General features: G+C 39.1%; 1 protein-coding gene across 1 annotated transcript in view; it reads left to right on the top strand.

Annotated features, from left to right (window-relative positions):
• The window catches only part of SLC25A17 (solute carrier family 25 member 17), a 45,283-nt gene that overhangs the window by 27,634 nt on the left and 4,304 nt on the right, over positions 1-13,345 (top strand). Inside the window, 3 exon segments of the mRNA XM_047741898.1 lie at positions 10,109-10,225; positions 11,338-11,483; positions 11,570-11,665. Of these exon segments, the coding sequence (XP_047597854.1) occupies positions 10,109-10,225; positions 11,338-11,483; positions 11,570-11,665 (359 nt within the window).

The following is a 13,345-nucleotide window of genomic DNA, read 5'->3' as shown; positions in this document are numbered from 1 at the left end:
TCAAGTCCTTTGCCTTTAATTGAGTTATTTGATATTTTGTCATTGAGCTGTAGGTATTTTTTATATATTCTGGATATTTGCCCCTTATGAATAGATGATTTCCAGGTATGTTCTCCCATTCTCTATTGCCTTTTACTCTGTTGATTATGTCCTTTGGTGCTCAAAAATTTTAAGTTTGATGTTTGTGCCATTTGTCTATTTTTGCTTTTCTGCCTGTGCTTTTGGTGTCACATCCAAAAAGTCATTGCTGTGTCTAATGACATGAAAACATTTTCTGCTCTGTTTTCTTCTAGGAGTTTTATACTTTTAGGTCTTATGTTTGGGTCTTTAATCCATTTAGAATAATTTTTAAGATTTTTCCATTTAGAATACATTTTTATATGTGGTGTAAGATACAGATCCAACTTCATTCTTTTTTGTGCATAGGTATCCAGTTTTCCTAATACCATTTGATGATATTGTCCTTTCCCCATTGAGTGGTCCTGACACCCTTGTGGAAGATCATTGACCATATACACAAAAAGGTTTATTTCTGAGCTGGCCTGGCTTATTTTTGTCTTTTAATCCAGAGAAGATTGTTTTATCCATGTTTAGCAGCATCCCAGAACTTATGGAGCTTAAAGTCTCTCTCTTTTTAAAGATTTTATTTATTTATTTATTTATTTATTTATTTACTTACTTACTTACTTACAGAGAGAGAGAACACGCAAGTGGGGGGTTGGGAGGGGTGAGGGAGAGAGAGAATCCCAAGCTGACTCCATGCTAAGCAGGGAACCTGATAGGAGGGCTCAGTCTCACAACCCTGAGATCATGACCTGAACCAAAATCAAGAGTCACACGCTTGGGCGCCTGGGTGGCTCAGTGGGTTAAGCTGCTGCCTTCGGCTCAGGTCATGATCTCAGGGTCCTGGGATCGAGTCCCGCATCGGGCTCTCTGCTCAGCGAGAAGCCTGCTTCCCTCTCTCTCTCTCTGCCTGCCTCTCCATCTACTTGTGATCTCTCTCTGTCAAATAAATAAATAAAATCTTTAAAAAAAAAAAAAAAAGAGTCACACGCTTAACCAACTGAGCTACGCAGGCACCCCGAGTCTCTTTAAAAAAAAAAAAGATTACAATAATTGTTGTTTTTTTTTTTTTTAAGATTTTATTAATTATTAGAGAGAGAGCACAAGCAGAGGAGTGGCAAAAGGAGCGAGAGAAGTGGGCTTCCCGCTGAGCAGGGAGCCCTGTGGGGCTCAGTCTCAGGCCCCTGGGATCATGACCTGAGCTGAAGGTAGACAGTTAACCAGCTGAGCCACCCAGGCACCCCTAAATTAATTAATTTAACTGTTATACTTTTAGTATTCTGTTTTGTGGAATCAATTTTTGGTATATTCTTTGAAAAATTAGTACTTTGGGAGCCATATATTTGAATAATGTAAATGTCCATTTGAAATTTAAATGATTTAATTGAAAAATAGTTACCAGGACAAGAGTACTCATGCCCTACATGTTTTCCTCTTTACCACTAGGAGGCCATTGAGTTTTTTTTTTTTTTAAAGATTTTATTATTTATTTGACAGAGAGAGAGAGATCACAAGTAGGCAGAGAGAGAGAGGGGGAAGCAGATTCCCCACCAAGCGGAGAGCCGGATGTGGGGCTCGATCCCAGGACCCTGGGATCATGACCTGAGCTGAAGGCAGAGGATTTAATCCACTGAGCCACCCAGGCGCCCCGAGGCCATTGATGTTTTTTGGCTTGGTCTCTGAGGTTTTCTTCTGCGTAATACTCTCATTTGGTTTTAAGCTGATTAAGATCTAATTAACTTTCACCTGTACCAAGCTTTTTTTTAATTGAGATATAATTGACATATAACATTATATTAGTTTCAGGTGTACAACATAATGATTTGGTATTTATATATATTGCAAAATGATAGTTAACATCCATCACCACACAGTTAAATTTTTTTCCCTTGTGGTGAGAACCTTTTCTTAAGATTTTATTTTTTTATTTATTTTTTTTTAAAGATTTTATTTATTTATTTGACAGAGAGAGATCACAAGTAGACAGAGAGGCAGGCAGAGAGAGAGAGAGAAGCAGGCTCCCCGCTGAGAAGAGAGCCCGATGCGGGGCTCGATCCCAGGACCCTGAGATCATGACCTGAGCCGAAGGCAGCAGCTTAACCCACTGAGCCACCCAGGCGCCCCTTAAGATTTTATTTTTAAGTAATCTCTACACCCAATGTGGTTCTTAAACCCACAACCCTGGAGATCAAGAGTCACATGCTCCACCAACTGAACCAGCCAGGCGCCTCTGTGGTGAGACTTTTAAGATCTACTCTCTTAGCAACTTTCAAATACACAATAATCACTATGCTATTCATTACATCCCCATGACTTATTTATTTTATAATAAATGTGTGTACCTTTTGACCACCCACCACGCCAACTTTTTCATAGAGTATAACACACAGGATTTCATTCTCTGAGGAAATGAATAAAGATTTGTAAGTAAATAACTCAGGATAGAAATCCAGGAGTCATCATAGCATCGTGCTCTCTTACCCTCCACAATCGTTTGATCATCAAGGACCATCAGTCTCAGGGATGCCTGGCTGGCTCAGTCAGTAGAGCATGTGACAGTTGGTCTCAGGGTTGAGTGTTTGAGTCCTTTGTTGGGCATAGAGATTACTTTAAAAAAAAGGAACCTCATCAGTCCTAAGTATCTCTAGAATCTATTTCTTCTTTTCCATATCCATAGCCATTTCTATTGTTGCTTCTGAAGTCTTCCTTAACTTACCTACTTCTCATAATTCTGCCCAGCTTCCTTTCTGGAAGAATAGAATAACTTTTTTTTTTTTAATTAACATATAATGTATTATTTGCCCCAGGGGAACAGGTCTGTGAATTGTCAGGCTTACACACTTCACAGCACCATAGCACATACCCTCCCCAATGTCCATAACCCAACCACCCTCTCCATACCCCCCTCCCCTGGCAACCCTCAGTTTGTTTTGTGAGATTAAGAGTCTTTTATGGTTTGTCTCCCCCCCCGGATCCTATCTTGGTTCATTTTTTCCTTCCGTACCCGCCAAACCCCCCACTGTGCCTCTCAAATTCCTCATATCAGGGAGATATGATAATTGTCTTAGAATAACCTTTCTAACAGTATCATAACTCAAAGAATTCAAGCTTGAGATTTGTTCACTTGGCAAAAAAAATCAGAATAAATCCAAGGTTATCCTGTACAGAAGGAACCTTCTTTTTTACATAATTGCAACAAATGGCACTCTAGTATTATCTTGAATACCTGAGACCAAGTATTTGTAATATTTTGATTTTTTAATACATTTTAGATTACTGTAGTTTTATGTATTGATATTTAAAAGGTTATATGACTCACTGTCAAGGACTCAGTAACTTTCCATGAAACTACTAATTCATGAAATATATGATGAAATCTTTTTAAATTTAATTATTTATTGAATTTTTATTAACATATAATGTATTATTTGTTTCAGGGGTACAGGTCTATGATTCATCAGTCTTACACAACACATACCCTCCCTAGTGTCCATCACCCAGCTACCCCTCCAGCAACCCTCAGTACAATATCCTTTTTATTTGTTCAGAGCTGTTTATTTGCTGGCATCTGACATCCCATTCTCCACCAGGTGCACAACACCATTGTTATTCTCTCTCTCACTGTGCTCTGCTTGTTTCCTTTCTAACTCTTATACATCTATAATCATAGCGGATTCCCCCATATCTAACACGGCTAGACTGGTATATTAGGGCAGTTAGTTTTTAAAAGTCAGTTGACCTAGGGATTATCTTTTTATTTATTTTTTTTTTTTTTTAGTATATGTGCTGCTGATGCGAGCACGACATAGGGATTATCATAAATAGACTACTTACATTTTATTTTAATTTAAGAAGTATAAATACATATTTTTTCATTTTTTAAAAATACATGGCCAAGGCATATTGGTTCACTGATGGGAGTTTTATGCCTTTTCTTGTACATACCACATACCTACAAAATTTTGCCTACCATAACAGATTCAAGTGACATAAGCGAGTTTGAGAAAAGCATATCATTCTCATTCACTTACATTCTGAAGTGTTTTCTTGAGTGTGTGAAAGAAAGGTGGAGTGGGTCCGTGTCAGTGGTGAGCCTCATCTGTTATATGTCTTATCAGAGAGATGGTGGGGGACTGCTATTCTGAAACCCAAATCTGATGTTATCCCCAGCTTCAGACCTTTTGATGTCTGCCACTTACATATAAGATAAAATCATGGTACCCACAGCATAAAAGGCCCCCACAGTATACAGGATAAATCCCCAACATGGAGTCTGCTGTGATACTGCTTCCTTCTAGCTTAATCTTTACTGTTCCCATCCTCTCTTGAAAAACTGTGAATCCTTGAGTATACCAAGGCATTTAATGACCCCATCCTTCTATAGCTTCTGTTGTCTGTCTGATACAGCTACTGTTGTCTGTCTGATACACAGTAAGGCCCCACCAGCTGCCCCAAACAAAGGATTGTCCAGCCCACAATCAAAATGTTGGTTGTTACCACCATTGAGAGACCCTTGGTCAATTGTATGTTATAGTCCTTAATAATTCTGAGATTCTCTGATTATAGGTTCTCTCTTTTTCTGAAAGTAAGGAATTCTTTGGAAATTGCTTTTGTGAGTTTTAAATTTCTCCTCATAACATGCTTTCTTCTCTCTCTGCCTACTTGTGATCTATCAAATAAATAAATAAGATATTAAAAAAATGAAGTGAGGGGGTGGAAAACAATTTACCATGCTAATGGACATCAGAAGAAAGCAGGAGTGGCAATCCTTATATCAGATCAATTAGATTTTAAGCCAAAGACCATAATAAGAGATGAGGAAGGACACTATATCATACTCAAAGGATCTGTCCAACAAGAAGATCTAACAATTTTAAATATCTATGCCCCTAACGTGAGAGCAGCCAACTATATAAACCAATTAATAAGAAAATCAAAGAAACACATCACAGTAATACAATAATAGTAGGGGACTTTAACACTCCCCTCACTGAAATGGATAGATCATCCAAGCAAAAGATCAACAAGGAAATAAAGGCCTTAAATGACACATTGGACCAGATGGACAGGGGAGCAGCGGCGTCGCCGCCGCCACCGCCGCCTCCTCCTCCTCGCTCTTGTGGACCAGATGGACATCACAGATATATTCAGAACATTTCATCCCAAAGCAACAGAATACACATTCTTCTCTAGTGCACATGGAACATTCTCCAGAATAGATCACATCCTTGGTCCTAAATCAGGTCTCAACCGGTATCAAAAGATTGGGATCATTCCCTGCATATTTTCAGACCACAATGCTCTGAAGCTAGAACTCAATCACAAGAGGAAATTTGGAAAAAACCCAAATACATGGAGACTAAACAGCATCCTTCTAAAGAATGAATGGGTCAGCCAGGAAATTAAAGAAGAATTGAAAAAATTCATGGAAACAAATGATAATGAAAACACAACAGTTCAAAATCTGTGGGACACAACAAAGGCAGTCCTGAGAGGAAAATATATAGCAGTACAAGCCTTTCTCAAGAAACAAGAAAGGTCTCAGGTACACAACCTAACCCTACACCTAAAGGAGCTGGAGGAAGAACAAGAAAGAAACCCTAAACCCAGCAGGAGAAGAGAAATCATAAAGATCAGAGCAGAAGTCAATGAAATAGAAACCAAAAAAACAATAGAACAAATCAACGAAACTAGGAGCTGGTTCTTTGAAAGAATTAATAAGATTGATAAACCCCTGGCCAGACTTATCAAAAAGAAAAGAGAAAGGACCCAAATAAATAAAATCATGAATGAAAGAGGAGAGATCACAATTAACACCAAAGAAATAGAGACAATTATAAGAACATACTATGAGCAATTCTACGCCAACAAATTTGACAATCTGGAAGAAATGGATGCATTCCTAGAGACATATAAACTACCACAGCTGAACCAGGAAGAAATAGAAAACCTGAAAAGACCCATAACCAGTAAGGAGATTGAAACAGTCATCAAAAATCTCCAAACAAACAAAAGCCCAGGGCCAGACGGCTTCCCAGGGGAATTCTACCAAACATTTAAAGAACTAATTTCTATTCTCCTGAAACAGTTCCAAAAAATAGAAATGGAAGGAAAACTTCCAAACTCATTTTATGAGGCCAGCATCACCTTGATCCCAAAACCAGACAAAGATCCCATCAAAAAAGAGAACTACAGACCAATATCCTTGATGAACACAGATGTGAAAATTCTCACCAAAATACTAGCCAATAGGATTCAACAGTACATTAAAAGGATTATTTACCACGACCAAGTGGGATTTATTCCAGGGCTGCAAGGTTGGTTCAACATCCACAAATCAATCAGTGTGATACAACACATTAATAAAAAAAAGAACAAGAACCATATGATACTCTCCATAGATGCTGAAAAAGCATTTGACAAAGTACAGCATCCCTTCCTGATCAAAACTCTTCAAAGTGTAGGGATAGAGGGCACATACCTCAATATTATCAAAGCCATCTATGAAAAACCCACCACAAATATCATTCTCAATGGAGAAAAACTGAAAGCTTTTCCACTAAGGTCAGGAACACGGCAGGGATGTCCATTATCACCACTGCTATTCAACATAGTACTAGAAGTCCTAGCCTCAGCAATCAGACAACAAAAGGAAATTAAAGGCATCCAAATCGGCAAAAAAGAAGTCAAACTATCACTCTTTGCAGATGATATGATACTATATGTGGAAAACCCAAAAGACTCCAAAACTGCTAGAACTTGTACAGGAATTCAGTAAAGTGTCAGGATATAAAATCAATGCACAGAAATCAGTTGCATTTCTCTACACCAACAACAAGACAGAAGAAAGAGAAATTAAGGAGTCCATCCCATTTACAATTGCACCCAAAACTATAAGATACCTAGGAATAAATCTAACCAAAGAGGCTAAGAATCTATACTCAGAAAACTATAAAGTACTCATGAAAGAAATTGAGGAAGACACAAAGAAATGGAAAAATGTTCCATGCTCCTGGATTGGAAGAATAAATATTGTGAAAATGTCTATGCTACCTAAAGCAATCTACACATTTAATGCAATTCCTATCAAAATACCATCCATTTTTTTCAAGGAAATGGAACAAATAATGCTAAAATTTATATGGAACCAGAAAAGACCTCGAATAGCCAAAGGAATATTGAAAAAGAAAGCCAAAGTTGGTGGCATCACAATTCCGGACTTCAAGCTCTATTACAAAGCTGTCATCATCAAGACAGCATGGTACTGGGCGCCTGGGTGGCTCAGTGGGTTAAGCCGCTGCCTTCGGCTCAGGTCATGATCTCAGGGTCCTGGGATCGAGCCCCCATCGGGCTCTCTGCTCAGCAGGGAGCCTGCTTCCTCCTCTCTCTCTGACTGCCTCTCTGCTTGCTTGTGATCTCTCTCTGTCAAATAAATAAATAAAATCTTTAAAAAAAAAAAAAAGACAGCATGGTACTGGCACAAAAACAGACACATAGATCAATGGAACAGAATAGAGAGCCCAGAAATACACCCTCAACTCTATGGTCAACTAATCTTCGACAAAGCAGGAATGAATGTCCAATGGAAAAAAGACAGCCTCTTCAACAAATGGTGTTGGGAAAATTGGACAGCCACATGCAGAAAAATGAAATTGGACCATTTCCTTACACCACACACAAAAATAGACTCAAAATGGATGAAGAACCTCAATGTGAGAAAGGAATCCATCAAAACCCTTGAGGAGAACACAGGCAGCAACCTCTTCGACCTCAGCCGCAGCAACATCTTCCTAGGAACATCGCCAAAGGCAAGGGAAGCAAGGGCAAAAATGAACTATTGGGATTTTATCAAGATCAAAAGCTTTTGCACAGCAAAGGAAACAGTTAACAAAACCAAAAGACAACTGACAGAATGGGAGAAGATATTTGCAAATGACATATCAGGTAAAGGGCTAGTGTCCAAAATCTATAAAGAACTTAGCAAACTCAACACCCAAAGAACAAATAATCCAATCAAGAAATGGGCAGAAGACATGAACAGACATTTCTGCAAAGAAGACATCCAGATGGCCAACAGACACATGAAAAAGTGCTCCATATCACTCGGCATCAGGGAAATACAAATCAAAACCACCATGAGATATCACCTGACACCAGTCAGAATGGCTAAAATTAACAAGTCAGGAAATGACAGATGCTGGCGAGGATGCGGAGAAGGGGAACCCTCCTACACTGTTGGTGGGAATGCAAGCTGGTGCAACCACTCTGGGAAACAGCATGGAGGTTCCTCAAAATGTTGAAAATAGAACTACCCTATGACTCAGCAATTGCACTACTGGGTATTTACCCTAAAGATACAAACGTAGTGATCCGAAGGGGCACGTGCACCCGAATGTTTATAGCGGCAATGTCTACAATAGCCAAACTATGGAAAGAACCTAGATGTCCATCCACAGATGAATGGATAAAGAAGATGTGGTATATATACACAATGGAATACTATGCAGCCATCAAAAGAAATGAAATCTTGCCATTTGCGACGACGTGGATGGAACTAGAGGGTATCATGCTTAGCGAAATAAGTCAATCAGAGAAAGACAACTATCATATGATCTCCCTGATATGAGGGAGAGGAGATGCAACATGGGAGGTTAAGGAGGTAGGAGAAGAGTAAATGAAACAAGATGGAATTGGGAGGGAGACAATCCATAAGTGACTCTTAATCTCACAAAACAAACTGAGGGTTGATGGGGGGAGGGGGATTGGGAGAAGGGGGGTGAGGTTATGGACATTGGGGAGGGTATGTGCTATGGTGAGTGCTATGAAGTGTGTAAACCTGACGATTCACAGACCTGTACCCCTGGAGATAAAAATATATGTTTATAAAAAATAAAAAGAAATAAAAAAAAAAAAAGAAAGAGGTAACAGTATCTTACTTTAGCAGCTATATACCACAGATGAAAAAATAGGATTTTAATCTCTTGGCTGTTTCATCCAGCTTATCTTTGGTTGGACTTGTGTTTTTTGAATGGTGTGTTTTGAGATTCCATAAACCAAAACATTCTTCCTCCTGTTGTGGTTAAATGACGTTTAGTAAAAGAAGATTTCTCTTCCTTAGGATTATGCCTCTTGGTTCTTCAAAGCCTGGCTAGAGCTGGATAGCTTGATGTGTGGTTGTTTGCTGAGTTTGTTCATTGGTTCATTTTTTTAATATTTATTTAACAAATATTTATAGAGTATATACTATGTGTCAGGCATTTTGTTACAACTCTATCTGGTATTTTTTTTTAATCATTCCAGGACTGATGAGGAATATTTTAATATCTCAAGATGGTGTTAACTTGGGATCATGTGTTTTCAGAACAGAAGCACCTGGCTCATTGTATTGTTCCACTCTGAGGCAACATTGGGGGGCCAACATCCCCATCCTTAAGCTTGTAAGGATCATGATGCTTGCGAAGCTACTTCAGACGTTTTGTGATGGTTCATAACCACTGCTTGCTGCCTGCCTATCCTAATCCCCTAAGTGATGAGGAACTCTTCTGTGAGCCTCTAGTCCCTGGTGAAGCTCTTTCAAATGTCACCACTTTCACCCACCTGTCACCCATTGTACCAAACCCATACTCGCTTAAAACCATGTAAGCTACTTACGTGAGAGTTGCAAATTCTTTGTTTTATTAGATATTGTCATGGACTTAGTATGTGATCAGTAGGCCTTATTAAAACTGTTATTTTTAAAAATATACTTAGAACTAGATCAAAATTGCTACTTTGGATGCTATATAAGTTGACAAATAAATCATTTCCTTTCATAGAAATGTGGAAAGGTACTGCTGCCAGCCATTTTACTATCAGCAAGGCTTTTGAATTGCTTCTAACAGTAGTGGCTTGTGTTATACCCTGTCACAGAGCAACACCTTACCTCAGGTCTCCCAGTAGGTCACTGGCAGAAGTATAAATGAAACATTGGTCCGTAGCTTTAACATAAGACAGAACAGCTTACAAGGTTACATTTTGCTTTCCCTTTGTCTTCTCTTTCTTAAAGGAGTGGTGAATGTGTTGCTAACAACTCCGCTCTGGGTGGTAAACACCAGACTGAAACTACAAGGGGCAAAATTTAGGAATGAAGACATTGTACCAACCAACTACAAAGGTATTATTGGTAAGTGTTTGTTGGGTGAGTTCCTATTTAAGGAGTTTCTTTTCTCTCTGTGTCTGGAATTTATTGCCACAATAATGTTGCATATCAGACGGCCTCAAATCTCCACGTCTAATAGTAAGCATTTGTTTAGCTCATGTGTCTGCAGATTGACAAAGATTTGACTCATCTAGGCTAGGATCAGCCTACACATACCCTTCCCTTGGTAATGGCAAAAGCACAAGAGGACACGTCCAGTTGTAAAACCCCCCGTTTGCCTCTCATTTGCTAACATCCTCTTGTTAGCAAAGAGGCCAAACCCAACGTCAGGAGGTAGAGAAGTATGCTGTTTATAGAGTGTTGGCAGGAGGGGGTCAAGATTTCTAAAGAATAATCTACACTGTTCCTTTTTGCTTTATTTTTTTTAAGATATTATTTATTTATGACAGAGAGAGGTAGCAAGAGATGGAATACAACCATGCGGGAGCTGGAGAGGGAGAAACAGGCTCCCTGCTGAGCAGAGAGCCCGATATATGGGGCTCGATCCCAGGATGCTGGGATCATGACCTAAGCTGAAGGCAGATGTTTAGTGACTGAGCCACCCAGGCGCCCCTACACTATTCTTTTTAATGTTGTCTTTGGATAAAGTTATCATTAATATCTCATGACTTTTAGCTTAATAATACCACGTTACCTGGTTCTCCTTTCCCATGTGTCCATCTTTGTAATGAGAATAGTGGTTTTCTTAGAAGCCATATCCTAAATAATGGATCCCAAGGTACTATCTATTGTTGTCCTGGGCTTTGCTGTGAAACACATGGGCTATAAGTTCACAATTCTCTGTAAGACAGAGTTCTCAGTCATGGTGGTGGTGATTACTTAGGAAAACCTGACCATCTAATGCCAGATTGTCAGGAAGAATTGCCTGTAATTTAAGTTGGTCTCTCAGTAATGTGACTGTCAGTGTCTGATGATTATCAAGAAGTTACCTGATGCATATGCCCCTAGACTGTCATTGCATGAAGGAAATTTTAATAGAACTGTTATGATTTGTGTTTTGGGTACATTTGAACAAAATTCACATTGTGTTCTCCAGTTAGGGCATTGTAGTCAAAAGTCCTTGATTTCTTGCTTAGATGCTTTTCACCAGATCATTCGAGATGAAGGAATCTTGGCTTTATGGAATGGCACATTTCCTTCCTTGCTGTTGGTCTTCAATCCTGCCATCCAGTTCATGTTCTATGAAGGTTTAAAACGGCAGCTTCTAAAGAAACGAGTAAAGGTAACCCCTAATTTTGAAAGCAACAGATCATAATCTCTGACACTGTTATTTGGGTTGATGTGGTTTGCTCTCTTTTGGCTTTCCAGCTTTCCTCTTTGGATGTGTTCATCATTGGTGCAATGTCCAAGGCGATTGCTACCACGGCCACCTATCCCATGCAGACAGTACAGTCCATTCTGAGGGTGAGTGCTGGCGGTCTTCCTGCGTTTAGCCAGACAACATTCGGAAGTACATGGTTTCTCTGTCTAAAGCAATGTTAATAAAGCAATAAAGTAGTCAGTCGTTAGGCTATACCATTTTTCCATTTGTTTGGTCATCCGTTGGTTTCCTATTCGGTTTGGAACAAAGTTTACATTTGTAATTTCTTAGGTACCATAGTATCTCAGAAAACCCAAATGTGAGAGGAGGTTCTTTAATGACTTTAGGAATGTATAAGCTTGTTTCTTTCTCATTTGACTTGCTTAGGTTAACCCCACAAAATCAGAAGTTGATTTATTTAGTTCATTCAGGAGGAATTGATTTACTTTTCCTGAAGTACTTTGAAATTTCTGGGGTTTTTTTTTTCATTCAGTTATTTATTCATCAAAATATTTATTAAACACCCACTCTGTGTGAGGAGCTGGGTATGCATGCTAAGTAAATATCATAATCCCTGTCCTCATGGAGGTAACAGAGGAAAGAATGAGAGATAAATAAGCAAAATAAATAGGTAATTATAAGTTGAGAAAAGAGCTATCATGGAGGTGAACTGTGTTCTGTAATTTGGTAGAGAGGGGCACGGTGTGGATCTTCTTAGACAGCGTGATTAAGGATTGGGCTCCTCTAAGGATGCGTATATAAAAATCAAGACTTAAAGGAAGATAAGGACCCAGTTGTCAAAGAGCATTCTAGGTAGAGGGAACATGATATGCTAAGAGGTTGGTGATGATAGAACTGAACAGCGGCCACTCTGGCTGGAGAGTGGTTCAGGATGAGATTGGAAAAGTAGCAGGGAAGGCTATAGGTGAGGATTTTAGATTTTATTCTCATCTGAGTGGGAAGGCTTTGAAGGGCTTTAAACTAGGGAGCAATGTGATCTGATTTACAATTCGAGAAGATTCTTGTAGCTGTTGTGTGGTGAATTGGTCCTAGGGCTAAGAGATAAGGGTAGGGGGGCGATCAGGAAAGGACGCCATTTCCATAGTACAGGTGAGAGGTAGTAGCAGTGGAGAGGAGAGATAAGACGTGGACAGATTCATGATCTATTTTGGAGAAAAAATTCAAAGTATTTATTGATAGATAAAATGGCGGTGATGGTGAAAATATCTCAGTTCAAAAAATTCATTACCTTCTGTTGAAAGTGTTTCTGCTGATGTGCTTTTTTAAATTGGTATTTAAGGGGTGCCTGGGTGGCTCAGTGGGTTAAGCCTCTGCCTTCGGCTCGGGTCATGATCTCAGGGTCCTGGGATCGAGCCCTGCATCGGGCTCTCTGCTCAGCAGTGAGCCTGCTTCCTCCTCTCTCTGCCTGCCTCTCTGCCTGCCTCTCTGCCTACTTGTGATCTCTCTCTCTCTGTCAAATAAATAAATAAAAAATCTTTAAAAAAATAAAATAAAATAAAATAAATTGGTATTTAATATAAAGGAATTCGGTAGCATCTAAATAAATGTATTTTGATACTTTTATAATGTAAGCATATAACTTGACGAGCTTAGGCTGCAGTGGTTCTAATTGATTAGTGTTTATCAGAACTTTCTAAAGGACCGGAGGGTAAGCCATACCATCAGTATCTAAATCTTCATTGTGGCCATTTTTGTTTTCTTTTGAGGTAGTTTTTTTCCCTATAATTCTCTGAAGTAAAAATTCCCATGCTTGCTTCATTAAA

This window comes from Lutra lutra, chromosome 8 (assembly GCF_902655055.1).
Source record: "Lutra lutra chromosome 8, mLutLut1.2, whole genome shotgun sequence".
Lineage (NCBI taxonomy): Eukaryota > Metazoa > Chordata > Mammalia > Carnivora > Mustelidae > Lutra > Lutra lutra.
This window is presented reverse-complemented; position numbering and strand designations above follow the sequence as displayed.